Genomic DNA, 23,761 nt, shown 5'->3' on the forward strand with positions numbered 1-23,761 from the left:
GCGCGCAGCAAGGCCTTGTGGGAAGAGCTCGGCCATTGGCTGTCGTCTCCACGTGAGACGGGAGGCACGGATTGGCTGAACGCGCGGCGCGTCGGGGGAGAAGGGCCCGCTGATTGGCTCGGCGGCCGGACGGTGTCACCGCCCTGCGTGATGCGGTCACGGTGCCGCCGCCGCGCCCTCTCACCGCGGTTTGAATGTGAAGTGCAGCCGGAGCTCTCCGAGCCGCCGCCGCCGCTTGGAGGAGGCCGACAGGTGAGGTTGAGCCGCGCCGGCTGGCGATGCCGGGGGTAGGGCGGCCCCGCAGCCCGGCCGTCCGCACGGTCCGCAGCCGCCGCCGCCCCGTTCCGCTGCGGGCTCGGGCGCTGGGCCCGCGGCGCAGCGAGAGGCGCAGCGCACCATGCTGGGGCGCCTCGGCCCGCCTCCCGCGGCTCGGGATTGGCCGGCGGTCTTTCGGGGGCTCTTCTCATTGGCTCCCGCGGCTGCCACTTGGGAGGTGGCGGGGGAGGGGAGGGTAGCAAGTTACGCTGCGGGCGGCCGTTGCCGCGCCGGGATCCCGGGGCAGCCCCGCGCCACCTCCGCTTCACGCAGCGCGGGCGGCCCCGACCCTGCGGTGGAGCGCGGGGGGCGAAGGCGGAGGGGATGGCGCCGCCGGGAGCAGCCGGGCTGCGCAGGGCAGGCCCGACCCGAGGGGCTCTCCCGGAAGGCCCTTGAGCGGCCGCCGCCTCGGGACAGCCGCGTGCCTCGGGCGGGGCGCGGGGTGGGCTGCTTGCTGTGATGGGCTGCGGGGGTGCGGGACGAACCGCCTTCCCACCGGCACCATCCGTAGGCGCTACCTGAGCAGTAAGCGCCCGCAGCACCACGGCCTTCTGAAGCTCTTTGCAGCTGAGGACTGCGGCTTTTCGGCTCTGGTTTTCCTCAGGTGCTCTGTCACCACTGTAACGGCTGGAGTTAAAACGTTAAGCACGCTGTCAGTTTTCTTCTGGAGAGAGTTTGGAAACTTTTCCGTTTATCTGCATTCTCGTTGTTGCAATCAGTGTAATATCAGCGTGTAGCAGAAAGCACAGCATTACTACCCCGGGTATTGGTGGTGAGAAATAGGAGGAAAGGAACAGCCAGCGGGGGAGAGGGAGCGGGAGGGAGGCAGCAGCGGAGGAGTCGCTCATCCCGAGCCGGGTGCTGCTGGTGCTGCTTCTTTATGCTGTCCTCTATAAGGGTGGTTGGTTGGAGATGGCAGGCAGGTACTACCAGGAGGGAGGTGGGCGGGGCAGTGAAGGCAGAGTGTTTCAGGTGAACTTCTTGGGTCTTTTTGCACTCTATCTTGGGATCGCAGTTGTTCATTAATATTGATTTAAGCCAGGGGGGTGCTATTGCTTGTAGATATAGGAGAAAAACTCAGCCGTCAAAACTCACAGCCTTTGCAAAAGTACTTAAATAAAAATGGTACTTATTGCTCTGGTTGTCAACATAGAATAATTCTGAAGAGGGTTGGGAAAAATTTCAGCCTATCTTAATAAGGAGAAACTCCAGGGGATAAAAGGCATTTGGCTTCTCATGTTTCTGTAGCAAAGGAGTTGCGGTGCTGTTGGTGAGAACGATGGGCAGTATGCAGTGCTTTGGGACACGGCTGAGCTGTGTGCCCGGCAGGGTCAGGTGTTGGTTAGACTTTGAGGCTTTCCGGGTCCTTTCCAACCCAAATAGTCCCATGGTTCTGTGATAGATGGTGATACCATAAGCCATGTGCCCACTGAAGTGTGTCTTAATACTTTTCTAGCGTTATTGTAATTTTAATGTTTCCAATTAAAGCTGTGAAGTTAATGAATCACTGTGGTAAGTATGAGAGTATGTGTGGGAGCATAGCTAGAGAGGAGTAATCAGACTTATTTGCACAAAGTTATTCTGTAATAAGTACTGCAGGTGAAATGAATGCCAGCCCTGATCTGGGTTTGTTTAGCAGGGTGGACAAACCCTTTGGCTTTGGGCAGTCTTTCATCACTTCATTAAAAATTATTTTTCAGTTGAGAATTTTCTAGAGATAGCATTTATTTGTAAATGGGCCGTGGCTCTTCAGTGCACTCCACGTCCTTCTGTTTGCAATCATTTGGGCCAAACTATTCCATTTTTTCAACAAGGAATAGGTTTCTGGGGGTGGCAGTAGTTTGTAAAAGCAAGTTCATCTTCTCATGGAAGGGTGAGAGATGACCTTTTGGCTTTACCTGAGGAATGGTTCGTTGGATGTTCAATCCAGTTTTAGGGGTTTGCTTTCAGTAACATAGACAATAACAGCTACATGAGGCGTGTTTGAGGGGTTGTGTTCAGCAGTTCTATTGGATAGATGTATGAGTCCCTGCTTTAAGTAGTCCAAAAAAATGCAGATTCTTCCATGGAATCAAGTTTTGTGTATGTGGAGCTTACAGGGTAGATTTGCTGATCTGCATTAACAAAACTGCTTCTGCGTTGTAGTTTCTGCCAAAATGGAGCTGAGCGATGCCAATTTACAGACCTTAACTGAGTACCTAAAGAAAACACTGGATCCAGATCCTGCAATAAGGCGTCCTGGTAAGCGATTGTGGCGAGTGACCCAAAAGTTTGGTTTCCTCTCAGCTCTTCTGTCTGTGTGTAACAAAACTTCAGCAGAAGTTTATGCAAACCTTTGCAGAAATTCTCTGCCTCCTTCTAAAAAACCAACAAAAAAAAAAACCCAAAGCTTAATGAAGAATTAGATATAAATTTATTTCCTGTTTGCTTTTTGTCATTTTTTTTCCTGAAGTTTGTACTGTGTTTTTTTAAAACGGGGGTGCTGCTTACAGTAAAGCAGGACTGGCTTCTCTTAGGCCGTGGCTTTTAAAAATGTCAAGGAGGCAATATTTCCACAGCCTGCTTTGAACTGAGAGCTTTTGTTAACAGCAGGAGTGTTAAAGAGCATAGCAGTAAAGAATTTACAGTACCTTTTGCTACTTGTGCGGTGCTTCTGTTCCTGTGAAACTCTGCAGAGGTGTTTGTGTTATTTTAAATGGACATTTGAGGAATCGTAGATCTCTATTTAGGAAAATCAGCTCAGCTTTTTGTTAACCTTACTGTGTTCTCTTCCAGCGGAGAAGTTTCTTGAGACAGTTGAAGGAAGCCAGAATTATCCATTGCTGCTCTTAACGCTGCTGGAGAAATCGCAGGAAAATGTCATCAAAGTCTGCGCGTCGGTAACATTCAAGAATTACATCAAAAGGAACTGGAGAATTGTAGGTATTCTGGGCAGCAGTTGTGCTAAGATTTAATAATCCTTTCAAGGTCCAGTAATATTTAATAACTTGAAGAATACGTATGTGTCTATAGTTTGGGAGAGAAGATAGATGGTACAGAAAACGAATGCAAAATGCAATTGACTGATAAGGGACTAAAGCCTCCACTCTTGTTATCCATTCCATTGGAAAGAAATAAGGCTTGGTGATAAAATGGGGAAGGAAGAATTCTTCCTAATATTGTGTGTATCTTTCTGAAGAAGTACAGTATTCACTGCCCATTTAACTAACTGTAATGTTATTCGTGTTAAAATGATTGGAAAATGTCCATATGTGTGAGCTGACCTATTTGGCTGCTCTCAGTTGCCATAGTACTGCAACCATTTCTAGTCAGCTCAGCAGCTGGTGGTGATGGTGCTGACTTATTTTTCACATAGATGCCTCTGGGACAAAGAAACCTTGTAAGTTCAACACGTGGAAGTATTTGTAGGCATAAAAGAGAAATATTGTCACTTAATCTCATGTTATCCTTTGTTTTGAGGGTATCAGAAGCATTTTTTATTCAGAACTTTCAGTATGCGTGAGATGTAACTTATGGTGTAAAGTATTACATGTAAGAGCTCAGCTCCTTTGTGATGGGAGATTTCAGTTGATCTTGTTTGTGTTTTGCCTCCTTTTGTCTCCAGTTTGTGTATCTGAGTCTCAAATGTATGATCTTGTTATATATCTTAGCTTGTGACTATTCAAGAGTTTGCATATGATTCCCCCCATGCAAATATTGAAAAGGTACAGCAGTCCTTGCTCTGGTTACATTTGGTAAAATCAGCACATTCACACTGGTGTGAAATTTCTAGGCTTGGTGTTGATAACTGCCTTTTCAGTCATTTCTCAAAAACTGCATCTTTATATGTTGTGTGTTTTAAGTTGAAGCAGCAGTCACTTAGAGAAGTGTGTGTCTTCCTTGGTATGGATGATTGAAGTGATTCGGGATGTGATGTTGGGTTAGAGTAGGTGGAGATGCTATGCTATGCACTGAGTGCATCCAGAGGCCAGTTAGGATTGCCCCAGGCTTGCTTGAAGCCACATACACTATTTTGTCCAAGATTGAAGCTTTTAGAAGCAGTTTTATGAACATAACCTCAAGGCTAGCTTACATAGATCATGTGGTATAGTATAGCAGCGTTGCATTAGGACTCATACAAAGCACAGAGGAAGGAAAATGGTTTTGCCTACTCTGGCAGTTTGATTCTTTTCAAGTTCATGGAAAGATGATCAAAAAGAACGTGAGGAGGAGGACAGTAGTGCTGTCTGGCTCCAGGCATGTTGAGATCATTGAATTACGTTCTGGATTGCTGGATAACTTCTGTGTTTTTAAACTTGGCTGCAGTCATCACTGATAATGTGATTATCCCTGCTGTCAGTGGTTGGTGACAAGCCTTGGTATTTTACTTCTTCAATAGAGACACCATACTTTACTACCTACCACTCAACACTGTTCACTTGGCAGAATGACTGGCTAACTCTGAAAGGCAATGTGAAGTTTGTGTGCATCACCTGCACTCACCTTCCTGTCTGGTTGTACAGAATAAATCTTTGAAGTTGGCAGAAATGAGGACAGACGTGTTTTGGAGTGCTGAAATAAAAGACTGGTAGTTAAACTCATGTTTGTTACTGGCATATGCACCCACCCTTACTGCTCCTGAATTGCTGTTTGGAAACATCAGTGTTAGAGAAGGAGAAAATGAGAAAATTAGCAGAAAGGTGTAATTTCTTTTAGCTTTATTCAGTTACTGCTATGAGAGAGCCATTGTAGGCTTTTAACAGATCTTTTAGTTTCCTCATTGTTGTGATGGTTTCAGACATTTGTACATTTGACTTCTGAAATACTGGGATTCACTCAGTGCCCAGAGTGTACTAATGTGCCAGTGACTTAATTGTTGTTTTTGTTGTAGGTGGAGGATGAACCGAACAAAATATTTGAATCAGACAGGATAGCCATTAAAGCCAACATAGTGCCCTTGATGCTTAGCAGCCCGGAACAAATTCAAAAGCAGGTAATGAGGCAATTTCTGGTTGTGTCCATGAGATTTGTAGAGTGATGTAATGTGTCTGGAGGCTCTGTTTACTGTCAGAGCTGAGTTAGCCTTCCAGTGATGTCACCCCGATGCCAATAAGTTGGAGTAAATTGTTTAAGTTACTTCTGCCCACTTTAAAATTAAAAATTAAAAAAAAAAACAACAAAACTTATTGTCAAATTCTAGCATTAGACAGTTGAATATAGTGAGACTGCAGGCACATGCTGGTTTTGAAGTGAGCATTATTGTGATGAAAAAGAGTAGATATTTAACCCAATGATTTTTGAATCTGACAAGAATAATAAGCATTGTTAGATATTTATAACATTTGGCATGGCTGCTGCATTTTTTATAGTAAGTACTGTGCTGCTGTATCATGCAATGGTTACGTTTCCTTTCCAGTTAAGTGATGCCATCAGTATTATTGGCCGGGAAGACTTTCCTCAGAAGTGGCCAGACTTGCTGACAGAAATGGTGAACCGCTTTCAAAGTGGAGACTTCCATGTCATTAATGGCGTCCTTCGTACTGCTCACTCTTTGTTTAAAAGGTATTGGGGATCAGCGGCTTGCTATGTGGGTTTTAAAAAAGAAAAGTTTGTTTAAAACTGAATTTATATTCACATATGTGGCTTCTACTTAGACTTATTGACTTCTTAGTAAGACTTCAAACAGTTGTCAAATTTTGCACCTTCCATGGCCTTGAACTACATTGTTTAGTCCTTATGTTTACTTGATAGCATTTGTTTTGAGGTTCATCATGAGAGATCAATTGTATGCAAGTTAATTTAGGAATAAATGTTAAGACTGTATTCCATTGTTTGTGTATTTCTCTCACTCCTCAGGTACCGCCATGAATTTAAGTCAAATGAATTATGGACAGAGATCAAACTTGTCCTTGATGCCTTTGCATTGCCCTTGACAAATCTCTTTAAGGTATTGTTGAATGATTTCTGAAACAACTGTGGTGTTCTGAATTGCTGGTTGTGAGTGCCTACAAAATGAGAACTTAGCAACTCTTGAAACTGTTCATGAAGTTCAAGCTAAAATCAGGAAATAAGACCTGACAGGATCAGTAAGAGGAAGAAAAGGAACTGTATTTTCTGGTTTAAAAAAAGAAAATAATACTTCTCAGTGTCTCTTGTTGATACAGTTTGTGTGTGGGTTTCTTGACTGAATTTTCTCTTTTTCTAGGCAACTATTGACCTTTGCAGCACACATGCAAACGATGCTAGTGCTTTGAAGGTTCTCTTTTCTTCTCTCATTCTAATTGCGAAGCTGTTCTACAGTTTAAATTTTCAGGTGACTCTCTTTGTTTTTCTCATATTCTTGCTTTGATGCCACAAAGCTGTTACACTGTTGTGTATAGAATCCATTTGGGGCAGCCTTTAGGGCCATGCTTTATGGCCATACTAAAGGTTGACAGTAAGGAAGGGGTTAATTCACATTAGCTTGGCCCTGTCTAAACAAAAGCTGGAGAAGAGAGTCTTAAGCTCTCCTGATAGCAAGGAGGTGTTGTGTGGGTAACACTGTTGAGTATAAGTTGTGAGAGGCAGAAGTCCTTTGCCTGCATTCCTACTCATTGTGTTGTTTATTAAATGTGTCTGTACTCATAGGAATTCAGTCATGTAGATAAAATTCAGTCAGCTCAGTAACTGTAGTGCTGTGGTAGCAAGCAATCCTGGCATTGTGTAGAGTTGGTTTTTTATTTGTTTCTTTTTTGAAATGAGATCTTAATTTCTATCTGTAAGTGAGCACACTGTATGAAAAAAGAGTAAAACCAGATGCTGCTGAGGTGGTGTGTGTATAGTGTTTCAGCACGAGGGTGAGTCAGATGTGATGGTCATGACTCAGTTGCTCCGATTTCTCGTTCTGCACTGGGCAAAAGAGAAAGCTGGAGCTAAAGGGGAAGCTTGTGTTATCTCATTCTTATCATACTCTGAGAGACAGAGAGGAATCTTTAGACTGTATAGGGTGTAAGCAACTGGTGTATTTGGAAATGTGCTCCCAAGCCTCCATCTGTAGGACTTTTTACTGTGTGGTTGTTCTGGGGTGTGACAAGGGGATAGTTTTTGTTTTGAAGGTTTATTTTCCACTCTTCATTGTACCTCTGTAGATTAAAAGGTGGACACATGTTACTCACAATGTGTAATCAGATATTAAAATGCATATTTATGCTTTTCCTTCCCAGGATTTGCCTGAGTTTTTTGAAGATAACATGGAAACGTGGATGACAAATTTTCATAGTCTCTTAACTTTAGATAATAAACTTCTGCAGACTGATGTAAGTACTGCATAAACCTCCTCTTTGCCTCTGCACAGTGGAGCCGACAGACAAGAGACTTGTGTTCTAACTCTGAGCAGTGCAACGTTTCCTTTGTTGGGTAAACAAAGGAATAGAATGACTGAAAGGAAATGGGATTTGAGAGAATTGGCTCCATTGTCTAAGAAATGTGGAGCCTGGTTCTTGAAGTCATGTGTTATTTACAGGTTACAGTTGTGCACAGAGATCAGCTTACAGGTATGCATCAATGAGGAGCTTCTTTTGAAGCCATTTGCTGAATTAACTTGATTGATTATTAGAATCACAGTGCTCAGGTTTTCTGTACCTCTCAGCTGGTTCATGTACTTTTTTTTTTAGAAAATAGGAGTATCTTAAAGAACTTCAAACATTGGAACGTATAAGGCACGACTTCTAAGTAGTTTAGTTTACCATCTGCTGGCTAATTATAAGAATTAGTAGTTTCACAAGTGAAAACATACCATGGAATCAAAGCTCGTATTTGTTCTGTGCATGCGTTCTGCCTTTTAGGTGCAGTACAGTAGTTTACCAGGTGGTGGAACCAAAGAAACTATAAATTCCTTTACAATGTATAGGGGGCACGATAAGCATATTTTGTGTGATAGTTTCATGGTGGTTTCAAGCTAATGCTGCTGCTAAAAAAGAAGAAGAAGCCTTGCCAATCTTTTCTCCTGCTCTTTTACTTTCCTGTGGGCTGTCACTCAGCACAAATATCCATGCAGTTGCACACTGAGCTGACTCAGGGAAGTGATATGCATTAAAACTGAAGGGTGGGCATTTGGAGAGGGGAAAAAAATGGAATGTTAATGGATCTTGGTGTTATTTTTTAATATGCAGCACATTTTTCCAATTCACTTCACTTTGTGGCTCTACCAATGTCTGTGCTGCTATGGGGAAGGAGAAAAAAAAACATACTTTTAGCAACTCTATCAGTTTAAAGTAGCCTTCCAAGCTACTTTACTTTACTAATACAATGCCTTGTGTTTGTCTTATCACATTTGTAAATTAACTGTTTTAAACTTTATCAGGTCTAAATCACTTAAGGGGAGTAATGCTTCTGTTTGAAATGTGGATATAATAGCATGAAGGTATAATCTGTATTATGGTTTCAGAACACAAGGGCAAAATGCAGTAGTTCCAGGCAAGTAGGAGGGGTTTCTGAGACCTATTTAAGACATCATAAAACAATAGTGTATTTCCTTCAAATAACTTTAATTTTAAAGCAGCCTTGAAGTTTGGGTCTTTAAGTACCTACTTTTGTTTTATGTGAGGATGAAGAAGAAGCCGGCTTACTGGAGCTCTTGAAATCTCAGATTTGTGATAATGCTGCTCTATATGCTCAAAAATATGACGAAGAATTCCAGCCCTACTTGCCACGTTTTGTGACAGCAATCTGGAATCTGTTAGTCACAACAGGTCAGGAAGTGAAATATGATTTGGTAAGTCATTATGAACTAATCTTATCAAGGTTAATAATGATTTATAAATTGGTCAGTCGTGCTAAAGCTGTGTTTTGTGTGTTCTAGTTGGTTAGTAATGCAATCCAGTTTCTGGCCTCGGTTTGTGAAAGACCACATTACAAGCATCTGTTTGAAGACCAGAATACGTTGACAAGCATCTGTGAAAAAGTTATTGTTCCCAACATGGAATTTAGAGGTAACTTTTTGAAGTTTAAGTTTTCAAAGGCACAATAAAAAAAATCTACTTATGATGATATTTTGCTTTACAACATTGAGAATTTATTTCTTATGTACTTTAGTACAAGATTCAAAACCAATTTTCTGCAGCAAATTGCTCTCTTGTGGGCTTTGTAGAGTTGTTGTATGAACTTCTGTCTTACTGTGATCTCAAATTGAAAAATACAGAAAGTCTAAGTCACATGCTGTCAATAATTTTTTCATGCTGGAAGTGAGTACCAGGCATGGATATATGGCCTACTGAATTGTAGTGTCTTCTCCAAGCCTTGATGGACTTTGATCTTAGTATCTTAAAAAGCACTGAAGATGTCTTACAGTATTAAGAAGCTTTTCTCTAAATCTATGACCAAGGAAGCCTCTTTTAAATACACTTAGTATAGAGTATGGTTTTGGTTTTGCTTTTTAAATCAGGAATTTCATCAGCTTGTGAGTATAAAGGACTGCAGTTTGTGGGCCTGCAGGCTGAACAGGATAGTCTGTCTGTCTGGATAGGTCTGATTAATTTCTATGAATGTTATGGAAAAATGCCTGGAAAGATTAACAGCTTGGTAAAAAGGGGGATTGTTATCATTAAAAAAATAAAATAAGACCTCAGTATTAAAACTCCTGTGTATTTTTATATTTTCAGCTGCTGATGAAGAAGCATTTGAAGATAATTCTGAAGAATATATAAGAAGGGATTTGGAAGGATCTGGTAATCCACAGATTTATACTAAGAATACTTGGTCTTTAAATATAGCTCTAAATAGTGTTTTACTGAGGCTTCTAAAACTTATTTTAGAACTCTGGAAGTTGGTGTTTCTTTTCCCTAAGATACTTAATCCAGTTTTTGTTCAAGTTTACTGTCATGACGCACCCATTGCAGTGTCTTTTTACTTTGAACAATGTTTTTATAGTTTCTTTTCTTAACTAGATTGGTATCTCCTGCACTGCATGTATTCTTGTTTCAGCAAACATAACCTCTAAATCAACACTGAGTAGTAGCCATAGTTGTGTATTTATTTCCTGTGTGTGTAAATGACATGAGGAGTCTGTCTGTATTTGGTAATCTGTCGTGTTTAAACTGGAAACTCTGACCAGTTTTGCATACAACTCCATGATAAAGCCAGCTAGGCAGAAGCCTTTGCATGCTGGCACTGTTCAGACCAATAACTGTCACAATAACTGTCCTAAAAGCACATTGCTGTGCTGACAGAGCTGCTTGATTTTCTGATTGTCTGTCTTCAGCCAGGTCAGTGCACAAATGGACTAAATCTAGTTGTGTATGACGATTCTGTCTGGGCTGTTCTGTGCCACTGAGCCGCTGACATGGTGCTGACTGACACTTTTAGGTGACTGAAGCCTTGTAATAGGTTTGAGAACTTTCTGTATGTTGGAAGTAGAGGAAAATTATGTTTGATTGTTCTTTCGAGCAGACATGTTAGGATTCTTACCCAGGATTGGCTGCATTACTGGTATTTGTGAAGCTTTTATTTGTTTGCTATTTCTGTTTTTAAGAGAATTGAGGTAAGAACTGTCTGTTCTTCTGGGACTCCTTTAGAAACATACCCTTTTGTGTTTAAATTCACTTGTTTTGTATTCCTGTGTCCCTCTGTTAGGGTGTTGTATTAAAGGCCAGCTTTTTTTTTTTCCTCTTTGAGATGGAATTTTTGCAGATGTATTACAGAACTGTACTGTTCTGTTGCAGTGGACCAGCAGCTAAGCACCACACAACAGCTTGCTCAGTCCCCACCCTGCCATCGTGGTGGGATGGGGATGAGAGTAGGAAGAGCATGAGTGAGGAGACTCATGAGTTGAAATAAAGACAGTTTAATTAGCGAAAGAAGGTGGAAGAGAACAGAGGAGAAAGTCAGTCTGCTTGTGGAAAGTGGGATGTGATAGATGCCCAATGTGTCCCCAGGCAATAGCTGCCTCTTCCAGATCCCCCTCCCCAAAGCTTTTACTGCCAAGCATACTGTTAAGTGGCATGGGGAAAATCCCTTGGCCCGTTTAGATCAGCAGTGCAGATTGTGTCCATTCCCAGCTTTTTGCCCACTCAGCTGATTTGCTGGGAAGGCAGAACAGGACAAAAAGCAAACACTGGCACTGCAAGTACTGCTCAGCAATAACCAAAACGCTGGTGTGTTAGCAAGGTACCTTTAGTCACCAGCCCAGAACACAGCACCGTACAGACTGCTCTAAAGAAAATAAAACCCATAACCACCAGACCTGGTGCATTTGGGCATATAATTAGCAAGGCAGTAAAAGGCCTCCCCCTTTGTGCTTACTGAAACCTTCAGAGGGCAGTGAGACCTGTGAATACACACACAGTATGGGTCGATGTCTGTTTCTCCTTGTGTTGTACAAATGATTTTGACTATTACAATAAGTAAAAAAAACTTAAATGTGTTCTTATGAGCTAATGTGAATGTTGCAGTAATTAATAGGAGCTGTGGCTGTAACTTGAGAAGCTGCAATTACTGATATATTTTTAAATTATGTTTATTAGTATGAAAAGCTATGCAATTTGGCATATCTAAAGAACCTTTTGTTCTTATGCAGATATTGACACAAGGCGCAGAGCAGCTTGTGATCTGGTCAGAGGCTTGTGCAAGTTCTTTGAAGGGCCTGTGACAGGAATTTTTTCTGGATACGTTAATTCCATGCTTCAGGAATATGCAAAGAATCCATCTGTTAACTGGAAGCACAAAGATGCAGCTATATACCTTGTTACATCGTTGGCATCCAAGGCTCAGACACAGAAGGTACTTAGACATTGTATTTGTTTCAATCCGTATGCTTTCAAATATTATAGTGCGTATGAGGATTGGAAAGTTTATGCATTTTTTAAAATCCTGCTTTAAAATGAGAATAATTGGGTTTGTAATAGTTTGATGTTGATGAGATGGAAAATTGTCCATAATATATGGACACAATCTATGGAAATCTGATAGTATCTGGTCTTTAGGTTGGATGAAGTCAACAACCACGTGTGATCATTGACAAGTCTTAATAATATGCATGGAACAGTCATTGAAAGATTGGCTTCAGCCTAGAATCTCTGAGCTTTCACGTGGTAATGAGGCAGAGAGTGCCTCAGTAATTTGTAGGCCAAATTACAGAAGATGATCAGTGGTGTTGAGCAGACAGGAAGGAATCCAAGTGACCCTTACGGTATTTCATGATATTTCTTGTTGGTTGAATGTTTATTGTCTTGAAAGTGGCACATAAACACGGCTGTTTGGCTGGAAATGGCTCTCAGGACTTGTCTGGGAGAAAGTAACTAAAAGGCCGAATGTGTGGGAAAGCACATCTCAGACTGCAGTTATTGTGAAACAGCAGCGTTCTACCAACAGCACATCATCCAATACAACAGATATAATTACTGATAGGTACTTCAGGTGTGTTACAGGGCAGGTCTCCGTGGCTTTACAGAACGGGTCTGAAGCAGACAGTAAAACATGTTTTATAGCCTTTGTGCAATTCTGATAAAAGCTCTCAGTCCTTTTGTAATACTGCAGTTGTGTATTGCACAGCGATTGCTAATGCTTGTGGTGGTTAATGTGAACCAGTCTTCTAGCAGTTAGAATGCTGCTACCTTGTACCTCTTGCTTCTGTTCTGTTTAGTGCCAGATATGGGATAGCATCATTTAGAACACTTGATTGTTACACATATATCCATCTGAAAAGCCTGTTTATGTTTTTGCCTTTTTCATGTGATTAAATGGAAGTATTTATTTTAATGTTGCTGTTCTAATTCAGGATCGGAATTTGAGTCCTAAACTCTTCCTTCTGAAAAAGCAATTGTGTGTGGGTGGGAGGAGGATCAACTGAATAAGTTGCTGGTATTTTCTGTCTAAAACTTTGGTTCGCTATTTCTGTTAACTCAGGGCTTTGGGTCTGAAGCTCAGTAGTGTTATTGCTAAAACCTGATGCTGAAAACCATCATGGGGAAAAATATCTGAATGACAACATCTATAAAAAAGAGCGTGTGTGTTTTCTCTTGATTTTTCTTTGTTTTGTTTTTTGTAGCATGGAATAACACAAGCCAATGAACTTGTTAATCTGACAGAATTCTTTGTGAATCACATTCAGCCTGACTTAAAGTCAGCTAGTGGTAAGTTTGCTGTTAATTTTCATGGTATTTTGGGGATGTTTTGAGAACCTTGGCAGTGACTGCTGTTTCTTAAGGCTTATGCACAAATGAGAAGGTAGACCTGTATCAGCACTGCCTCTGAGACACAGGGCTTGTTTACACCTGGCACATGGGAGATGATTCACATTGGTTTGGACAGCAGTGAGTGAACTTCTGAACAGAGGTGGATTATCACATGATATTGAAAGGATCAGAGCATGAATGTGCATGGCTGCCATCAGCTGATGTGCTGTAACTTGGTGAATCAAAGTAACTTGATTTCTGTATTTGAGGCCGTATGCAAACTTCTTTGCTATACAAAGCTCTTGAGTTAAAATACTGAAGTCTAGGTTGTGGTCTGCATCAGCATGTGTCAATGTGACTACAGATGTCTAGGTTTAAGCAACATGATTTTATACTTGAGTGAACATCTTACGATGTTTGGAGGGTAGTGGGTTGTACTGGAATATGCAGTTGGAGTCTGTTATCATCGGAGCAAGAAAGGGAAACGTTACGTGAAAGGGTTGGACTGTATGTGTAACATAACAGGGCAGTGCCCACACAGAGATGGATAAGCAAACGAAAATAGAACTTTGTCTTACCCCAGGGGTGGGGAATTCATGACTTAATATCACCTTTATATGTAGAATGAGCTCGGAAATTGTATTTATATGAAAAATTGCATATTTTCTCTATTGCAGTGAATGAATTTCCAGTGCTAAAAGCTGATGGTATCAAATATATCATGATTTTTAGAAACCAAGTAAGTTTTTCTTCTATGGTAAAATAACTAAATAAAAACACCCAACAGACAATGGCTAGTTACTCTATTTACACTTGCCAAGGCTCATGTATCTTACTTGGCTGTATGGTAACTCAACAGGTGTTTAGAATTTTTAGTTTTGAAAGTAAGTGATTCTGCAGCTATAAATATCAGATGGACATGTAGTCTGTATGCTGTCCATATGCTACCAGAGCACCAGATACTCAGAACTGTGACCTACTCAGATGTTCTGGCAGTGAATATTGGTCTCCATGCACTTGATTGCTCATATCATTGCAGTAGTTGTTAGACTCTGTCTTTTACTTTTTTGGATGTGAGATACTGTAAGAAAATGCATTGAGTATTGTTTATAAATTGTGTGTTTATGCATCTATTTCGAAGTACCTGTCATTTTTCTTTTTAATCTTGATGGGTGTTTTTTAACTATCCATTAAGACAAAGAAAAGTGAAATATATGCTTTTACAAATCTAACATTGATGTTCTGGGGGAAAATACACAGATTTGGTGTGATTTAGCAACCAGAGCCTTCTAAGATATCTTCCTCTGCCAGGTTTTCAGTTTGTAGTTGATGAGTTCAGTGATTATGCTCTGGTATTGAACAATCTGTATTTCTATGTGAAGTATATAATTTATCGCTGTAATTTTTTAGGTACCTAAAGAGCAACTGTTGTTATCTATTCCTCTTTTAATCAATCATCTTCAAGCAGAAAGCATTGTGGTCCATACTTACGCAGCACATGCTCTTGAAAGGCTGTTTACTATGAGAGGGACGAACAATACGACACTGTAAGTTTTCAAACTGAAGTAAATTCATTACTATGTAGTTTTTAAGCAATGCAGATGAAGTATTGGTAGGGGATCTTTCATTTCATGGTATTATGATATTGTGAAATGCTTGAATTGTGTGAATGTGTCTCATAATTAAAGCCCTGTGTTCTTCTTACAGCATTACAGCTGCAGAAATGGCACCATTTGTAGAAGTGCTGTTAACAAACCTTTTCAAAGCATTAACGCTTCCCGGCTCATCAGAAAATGAATACATCATGAAAGGTAAATGCTGAATGAGTCTCACTGTAAGAGTTACTTTGTTAACTTGAAGTAAAGGCTTATCGCCATGGGCTACTGAAACTTCAGCAGCTTAATTTACTCAAACTTGCTGAAGCAGTATGCACAGCCTGCAGTTGTGTACCAGGTGGTGTTAAGTCATCTTTGAATAAATGCCTGAAACAAAAGAGAAACACCAAACATAATGGCATTATGTCATATGGCAGCAGTGGTGCTCAGGACGGCTACCTGAGCGGTGTCAGAATGAGGTTTGGGTGATGTATGGCTAACAGTGTGCCACGGTGTGAGAATTTGCAGAAGACTTGTCTTTTTGCCTTGGACAAGTTGCCCAGTCTGTAGGATGGGAATAGTGAGACTTTGCTTTGGTATGATTATGGATTGATTGCCCTTGTATACGTTCAGCTCCAGAAGATGCTAACTTTATTTTTATTTCCAGCAATCATGAGGAGTTTTTCTCTGCTACAGGAATCCATAATTCCATACATCCCTTCTGTCATCACACAGCTTACACAGAAGCTACTGGCTGTCAGTAAGGTAAAGGATGGGACATGTGAGCAAAATGTTCACGTTTTTTACTTCTTAGAACAATCTTTATAAAGATTTATAAAAACTTTGTGTTCTGTTAAAATACTGCACATTGTTCAGTACTTTGACTAAAGTATGTAAAAGTAGCCTTCTAGTGAAATTCATGTTCTTGAACACAGACTTGGGAAATACTTTAGAATACCTTTATCAGCTATCCCAAAAACTTCTACATACAGTGTAAATTTGGCTGCTAAGTATAAAAAGTTTTCTGTGAAGAGCTGACAAGACAATTACACAAACAAAAGATATTTTTTATTTCCAGTTTTTGTTACATTGTAGAACTGTTGGTTCATGTACAGCTTATGGGAAAAACACTTGTTTGCTTTGAAATATTTAGAACAACTCGTTTATGCTTTTACATTTTGATGTTTGCTTTTATCTGCGGAATTAACTTCAGCATATTAATAAGGCGTAGCATCCTTATTTCAGTTGCCCCTTTAGGCTTCAGTTGAAACAATAAATACATTTTGCAAAGTGATTCACTTGGCTTCGAGTTCAAGTTGTTTGTTCATAACTTCTGTTATAGAATCCAAGCAAACCTCACTTCAACCATTACATGTTCGAATCGATATGCTTGTCGATAAGGATAACGTGCAAAGCAAACCCTGATGCTGTTGGAAGCTTTGAGGAGGCTTTGTTTATGGTGTTCACTGAGATACTACAGAATGATGTGCAAGGTAAGTTAAAATCAGTATTTCTTGTACTCCTTCTGCTGTAACTGGTTGCCATTGTTTACATCCTGGCAGTTTTCTTCTGTAGCACAGGAAACTCAGGTGAGAAGGCAAGGTTTTCAGAGTCCTCACCAGCGCTTCTAGGAAGCATCTGTGTTGTTCCATAGGGTACATAAACTGTATCATCGTGGTTCATTTTGTTTAAAAAAACAAATTGTATTTTGAAAGTATCTTAATTGCTACCCCTGAATCTGACTTTGCCTTGTTTCTAACGGTTTATATTTCATGTTCTGAAAAAAAACAATAGAGAAAATAAAATGTGTCTGCGTAGATATACACATATAGTGTTTGCAAATGTTTGCAGTAATGAAATTTATTTATTCCAAGTTTTATTTATCAGAATCTTTGTATTAATATCCTACAGTTGTAGGCTCAGCCAGTAGATACATAGTTATTATGAATGAGCAAGTGACCGTTTTTGCTGAATTTCTAAGTGTCGTGGTTTCTTTTGCAGAGTTCATTCCATATGTGTTTCAAGTGATGTCCCTGCTTCTGGAAATGCACAAAAATGAAATCCCATCATCCTATATGGCATTGTTTCCTCATCTACTTCAGCCAGTGTTATGGGAAAGGACAGGAAATATTCCTCCTCTGGTCCGACTCCTGCAGGCTTATTTAGAGCGAGGTGCCAACACAATAGCAAGTGCTGCTGCTGACAAAATTGTAAGTTGGATTGATGGAGCAGCGCTGTATGCCTCCAGACATGTTGATTTAAGATGAGAAGTTACAAAGAGTTTTTTCCTCAAGTGGAAAGCTGAATTTGTGCAGCATATGTTTGTATTTTAAATTAAAAAAAAAACAAAAACAAAAAACCTTTCAGGATGGGATTGGGAGCAGGGTCCACAGTAGTCTACTTTTATAATTTAGGATGTAACTGCACTTAGTTTATTCAGGCAGGTAAATTTCTATGGTTTTATTGTCTTGTCTTGCATCATGTGGAATACAGTGGATCAGGAAAGCTCAGGGATTCTGTTTGGAAGAGTCACCAGAAGCGTGAATGAGGAGGAGTCAGAATGTTGGGAGATCTGAGGATCAGTGAATTCTGCGTGAACTGCCGTAGTCAAACCTGATTACACAGTACCAGTGATGAAGCAAACGTACATTTTCAAATTAGCTTCCTTGTTCATTTGATTAAGAGTATTTTTAATGTTTAATAGAATATCATTTGGTCCCAAGAGAAATCTGTCTTCCTGCAGAAACAGAATACTGTTTTAGGTTGTGAAAGCTTTTGCCACAGTGTATGTTTTAGATAAGATCCAACCTTCTGGTAGGTCATATATGAAGAACTGTTATGTAGTGTTTCACGTTTGCTTTGCTTGCAGCCTGGGCTGTTAGGTGTGTTCCAGAAGTTGATTGCCTCTAAAGCTAATGACCATCAAGGATTCTATCTTCTAAACAGTATTATAGAGCATATGCCCCCGTGAGTATGAGTTGACATTGTTTATATTCAAAACTAACGTGTATAGACTTTAATACTTGGTATATTTGTACACTTCAAAGTTAATTATTAACAACTGAAAAATGTTACATTTGTCAGTAAAATAAATTAGAGTAATTTTGTGCATGTTTTCTGTAGTATGACTTCTGGTAAATGCTAGTGTGGCTTGAATAACGAATGTTTTAAATTTCCAGTGAATCAGTTGACCAATACAGGAAACAGATCTTCATTCTACTGTTCCAAAGACTTCAAAATTCCAAAACAACAAAATTTATTAAAAGTAAGTTTATTGCTTTGTGAAGAGCTTCAGTGATACCAACAGTTTAGAATGCGTAGCAGTACCGAATAAATATCCAGTCGTGTCCTTTGATTATGCAGACAGAGAACAGTGAGCTCATAACATCAGTGACTTGCTTTGAGTTATTTGTGCAGTCAAGGGTGGTATATAGGGCAGTTGCCTCTCAGGGCACATATATTTCATTGAAACTGAAAGACTGAAATTAAAATGAGAAGAAAGACTTCCATGTTCTCATCCACTTCTGTGTGGTATATATAGTTGTGTTATTACTGTTAAATATTCCATGCAGATGTTTTATCAACGTGATGTAAGCTTAGAATAGCTTTTCTAACGCTTCATAGATGCTGTAAGGGGCAAAGGGGCTGAACCTTGTTCTAGCTGTCTTACCACTAAGTTTTAGTGTATTAGGGAACATGAAAAATGGTCAGCAGCTTCCGACAAGCTTCACAGTAGTTAGTTAATGTACTTCACTAAAAGTGAACATTTACAAAGATTACCATTTCTGTCTCCTTGAAAAACTTGTTATGTGTTTTTCTGCTGACTCTAAGCTTTTTCTCATTACAGGTTTCCTAGTCTTCATTAACTTGTACTGCGTAAAATACGGAGCATTAGCTCTTCAAGAAATATTTGACAGCATACAGCCAAAGTTAGTGTGATTTTTATTTCAAACTGCTGTGTAGCTTTTGTCTTTCCAAGCAGAAATGGTTGTCTCCACTAGCTAAAGTTGCAAACCACGTTTGTCATTAACTGACTAGCCAGACCTTGCTTCTGCTGTAGTTCACTTCTTTCTTGAGCAATTTTTCTTTTCCTGATCTGCTGCTCATGGTTCCCCCCTCATAGTTCCAGATCAATAATCTCCTGAGCAGGTCATAAAAAGGGAAGAGTGATGTTTTTATTCTCTCTTCAAGAAAAATTTGTGCTATCAAATTTCTACCAGGCATCCACTATGACAGGGCAATATCGTAACAAATTCTGTTTTTCCTGGTGGCTCTTATTGTGTCTTTTTTTGTTATCACTGTGAAGCTGACAAGGCTTTCTGATACTTATTCTAATGTCATAACAGGATGTTTGGAATGGTTCTGGAGAAAATTATAATTCCTGAAATACAGAAAGTGTCCGGACAAGTGGAAAAGAAAATCTGTGCAGTTGGCATTACGAAAATATTAACAGAATGTCCTCCTATGATGGACACTGAATACACCAAGCTGTGGTATGTACAACACTTCTTCAAGTGAAGCTACTTGGTTTTGAAAATGTGAGCTACTCGGTTCAGTTGTGATTTCTTCAGGGCTGCTACCATTTCAGACTTTTCACCACTTCTTCTCAACAGATCACGGTCAAAGCAGATGCCAGATCTGCTTTGAGATTTCTGTGATGGAGATAGCACTGACTGGGCTAGCTAGAACTGCTTTTAAGAAAATAGACTACTTGCTTGTAGCTTCTGTTGTTTCTGAAAAGCTAGGAACAGTTGTAATTTGTAGCTGTCCTGTTAGTCAGGAGACCCAAGCACATAACCTGAGATAGATGCTGTAAGATCACAGTGTGACAGAGAATTCTGGGGAAAGCTATCTGGGAAGGTTGTCCAGCAGTCTAGGTTGTCAGGTAGGCTGAATTCTGAATTTAGAAGGGGGCAAAAATGTTATTGGAGAAAAGGTATGACCTACAAATGAGTTGCTTTTTCTTAGGTATGTTACATGAGGATTTGACCTAATGAAAAATAAAGGCATCATTCGTGCTTTTAATGTGAGCATCTACATTATACTTCTAAACTACACACGTCTGTAGCTCTTCAAGTTGAGCTCATATTAGGCTTGCACTCTCAATAGCTGAGATAGTACTTGCAAAGAGAAGATTGTTGAAAGAGTTTTAAATAACTTGAACAGTCCTTTAAAATCTGTCCTGTCCTGGCATGTTTTTCAGCATTCTAACTTTCTCCTTGCATCTTTCCATGTAGGACTCCTTTGCTGCAGGCACTCATTGGCCTTTTTGAGCTGCCTGAGGATGACACTATCCCTGATGAAGAACACTTCATTGACATAGAAGATACTCCAGGATATCAGACTGCATTCTCTCAGCTAGCCTTTGCTGGAAAGAAAGAACATGATCCTGTAGGTCAGATGGTGAACAATCCTAGAATTCATCTGGCACAGTCTCTTCACAAACTGTCTACTGCGTGTCCAGGCAGGGTAAGTGGCTTTCATACATGGCATGCTGATTCCAAATTGTATGGAGAAAAAATGTTTATTTGACAGTGAGTCTTTTCTGCCAGTGTATGATAATCAGCAGACTGGAGTATGTCCTAATCAGAATGCTAGGCATTGTTTTGTATTATTCTGTCATTGAATATAGCTTTAGTGTGTTTTTTTTTTTCCTAGTAGCCTAAGAAAGGCTAATATTTTCAGAATACTTTAATGATAATCTTAGTATGTCATTTCTCAAACAAGAGTTTTTCCACATGCAGATATATAACTTAACACTTGTCAGCAGTTCAATTGTATGTATTCAGAAACTTCAGGCAACTTAGGTGAAGTTAAAGTTGATTATTTTCCATCAACTATTTCAAAGTGTATTTGTTTTCAATATTTTTGATAAGTAACTGCCTGGGAGATTTGGTGTTTGTTGCATCCAAATCTCTGCTTTAATGACTGATGGTTTGCTAACCTTCTTTCATATTTAATTCAGGTAAGCAGTATATAAAACTAAATATTGTCAGCATCAGAAATTGTAATTCCAGCAACTGCTTTCAGTGAAAAACTGTTGCTGACAAGATGTCATTTGACTTTGTGCTGTATATTGACACGGCAATTAACAGGGTATAGCAGTGCTGTAAGTTATACACAGATTGACGCTTCTGCTCTATCATATTTCAAGGTCCCATCAATGCTGAGTACTAGTCTGAATGCAGAAGCGTTGCAGTATCTCCAAGGATACCTCCAAGCTGCGAGCGTGACGCTGCTCTGAGTTGGTGTATTTCACAAGCAAGATCAAAAGCTGTTTTGTTACACAGAAAGTTGACACTGACTTTTTTTTATAGCAGCGCTCAGACAAAATGAAAAATGCTACTTGAAAATGTATTGCAGAATCCATCTTGTAAAAGATAAATGTGGCTCTAAGCAGAAAGTGAAAGAATTTGGTGGTGTGCGTAATCTTAGATAAAAGGTGGTTAACTTCCATTCCCAGTTTAATTTCAAAGGGAATAGTCACAGCCGTTTGTTACGGGGTTTATTTGCAATCTGCAGCATCTGGATGACAGTTTGAAGTGAATGGAGAGCACTGGCTGTAGAAACTCACTTCGGTCACTAAAATTCCTTTTTATTTTGATGTTGTCCTTTGTAATTCTTTTGTCTTTCCTTAAACTTTATCTAAATTGTGAATAAATAAGAAGTACTTGTTTAAAATGCCTGTCACTGTGCACTTACTGTTTTAGAAGAGTGTAGCTGGCTTTAAAAAAAAAAAAAAAAGATAGTGTTTTAAATGTAGAATAGAAAATAAAATAGTGGGAATGTGAGGATTTTTCTTTATGTAATAGCTTAAATATATTGTGTGTTCACACAGAGCAAATGTAAAACTTTGGCAGAAGACCCAAAGCTGCTATTACTCTTGATATTCATCAACAGGTGCACCCCTTCTCCTTAGATGTGACAGTGTAATGCAGCAAAAGCAAGCAGTGTACCCTCTCACAGCGGATGTCAGTCTCCCAAGTGGATTTTTAGTGATGTATCAAGACAGAAACATTGATCTTGTTTAGCTAGGGTGTTCTCTCTGTCTCCTTATGAATATACTGATTAGATGTGGTAGCCCTGACTTCTAAGTGTATCCATATAACCTTGTAGTTATGGTTGATGAAAGGAGACAAGTTCAATGCCTGAGCCTTACTGTGTTCCCAGATGGTCTGGGTCCCAAACTGCTATGCTGTGGGCTGTTAGAGCAGTAATACTGCAGGGATATAGGTACATCTAGTTACAGAGACTGCAAGGCTCCTGAATAAGAGTGAAGTCAAACACATATATTTTAAGTTACCTGACCATGTAGATCCTGCAGATTATTTGAATCAGTATTGGGCTTTTAAAGTTACAATGCCAGGTGAAGCTGGGCATTGTATCGAGAAAGTTACTGAATTTACAGAAGGTGAAACATAAGTCACAATCATCTTTTTTTTTTTTCAGTTCTTTTGTATCTGTGGCTGCCATGTGGGAATGCATATTGGCCATCTCTCTTAATGTGTAAAGTAAAGAGTTACTTGTCAGACAATTAATTTAAACTGCTTAAGTGCCTAAAAAATGCATTAAATGAATCAGCATCAACAGGTTTTCTTGAATCTAGTCTGTAATTCAGTGTCAGACTGTCTTTGTTTATAGGTATGAAATGAAAGCAAGTCTCTAGAATGAAACAGTACAATGACGATCATGAGAAGCATTTGCCTTAATGCTGGTGAGACTGTGATGAGCGTTGCAAGTTTGCAGAAGTGCTATGCAGAATAAAAACTTCAATAGGTTGAAACCATCTGGGAGAGGCGTGTGATGTTTGCAAGGAACTGAATGCCTACCTCGGCTGTCAGCATTAATTGAGACGGGGATGTTCATAACCTGCAAGCTGGGAAGAATTCTCAGATTGCTGCCTGCTCTACAGTTTGGCCTTTCCTTTGGATGATAGGGAGAACAATTCTTCACGTCAACCTCAAAGAATAAATTGGTACTGTGGTTGTCACGTAACCGCAATTTGACATGCCACCTTGGCATCTAATCAAGTAGACAGTCTATGTATGTGTGCCAGAATGGGGTTCCTCAGTGCAGTGCAATATTAAGGGGCTGATTGTGTCAGATCATCCTCATGCTGCAGTTAAAGTGTGATTTCTTTGAGGGACACACTGCTGAGAGAGAACAGATTTTTCTTACTTTACTGGTAAGAAAGGGAACTGGTCAAGATGTACTGCAGCAAGCCAGAACCTTTCTGAGAGGCAGCCAAGGAAACTCTTTTTAATAGCAATTTATCTTCACATTCACCATACTGCACTTCCTGCAAGGTGTGGCTTTTTCTTGTTGAACAGACATCTTGTGTTATTAAGTGCCTAAGTGACTTCGGATCAGTGAATACTAGTGGCATAACTGTCCTTCAGAAGATTCAGTGTTGACTACCTTAGACTTTGTGGCCATGTCACTGTTAATGATACGTTGTTTAGTCCTGATGTATTCTGCAGATTCCAGAAGGCATATGAGTGTTATTTACAACGCTTAACCTTTCAGGGAAATGACATTTTCAAGTGTAGTGCAGGCACAAAGATCATCTCTTCTCCAGCAGTACAAGGAAATGTTAACAGCAGCACCTTTATTCAGGTGGAAACCTTATTGCTACTTCTGACATCTCCTATTCTCAAGATTTAGGAGGCAACACAATGTTCCACACAGATTTATCTGTTGATTTTAATGGAAACTGACAAGTGA

The 23,761-nt window shown here is 40.0% G+C and overlaps 1 protein-coding gene across 2 annotated transcripts; it reads left to right on the forward strand.

The window, feature by feature from the left end:
* The first annotated feature begins 177 nt into the window (after window positions 1–177).
* On the forward strand, window positions 178–22,624 carry CSE1L (chromosome segregation 1 like). 2 transcript variants are annotated; one of them, XM_417389.8, is made up of 25 exons: window positions 178–252; window positions 2,461–2,556; window positions 3,091–3,233; window positions 5,186–5,287; window positions 5,711–5,856; window positions 6,151–6,241; window positions 6,500–6,607; window positions 7,497–7,589; window positions 8,879–9,046; window positions 9,134–9,263; window positions 9,933–9,998; window positions 11,846–12,048; window positions 13,316–13,400; window positions 14,120–14,181; window positions 14,853–14,989; window positions 15,150–15,253; window positions 15,705–15,802; window positions 16,380–16,530; window positions 17,039–17,247; window positions 17,907–18,004; window positions 18,217–18,302; window positions 18,885–18,966; window positions 19,384–19,530; window positions 20,275–20,506; window positions 21,192–22,624. In XM_417389.8, the coding sequence occupies exons 2-25, from the start codon at window positions 2,472–2,474 to the stop codon at window positions 21,279–21,281; spliced, it is 2,916 nt and encodes a 971-aa protein (XP_417389.3). In that variant the 5' UTR covers window positions 178–252; window positions 2,461–2,471; the 3' UTR covers window positions 21,282–22,624. The 2 variants fall into 2 exon arrangements, with proteins under 2 accessions (XP_417389.3, XP_015152176.1); XM_015296690.4 differs by lacking the exon at window positions 178–252 and adding an exon at window positions 515–919.
* Window positions 22,625–23,761: the final 1,137 nt, after the last annotated feature.

Source organism: Gallus gallus, chromosome 20, assembly GCF_016699485.2.
Source record: "Gallus gallus isolate bGalGal1 chromosome 20, bGalGal1.mat.broiler.GRCg7b, whole genome shotgun sequence".
In the NCBI taxonomy this organism is placed as follows: domain Eukaryota; kingdom Metazoa; phylum Chordata; class Aves; order Galliformes; family Phasianidae; genus Gallus; species Gallus gallus.

Coding starts and splice junctions, on each gene's coding strand:
- CSE1L (XM_417389.8), top strand. CDS start 2,472: ATGGAGCTGAGCGATGCCAATTTACAGACCTTAACTGAGTACCTAAAG. Junction 9,264..9,932: donor TCCCAACATGGAATTTAGAG/GTAACTTTTTGA, acceptor TTATATTTTCAG/CTGCTGATGAAGAAGCATTT. Junction 18,967..19,383: donor TTTGACAGCATACAGCCAAA/GTTAGTGTGATT, acceptor ATGTCATAACAG/GATGTTTGGAATGGTTCTGG.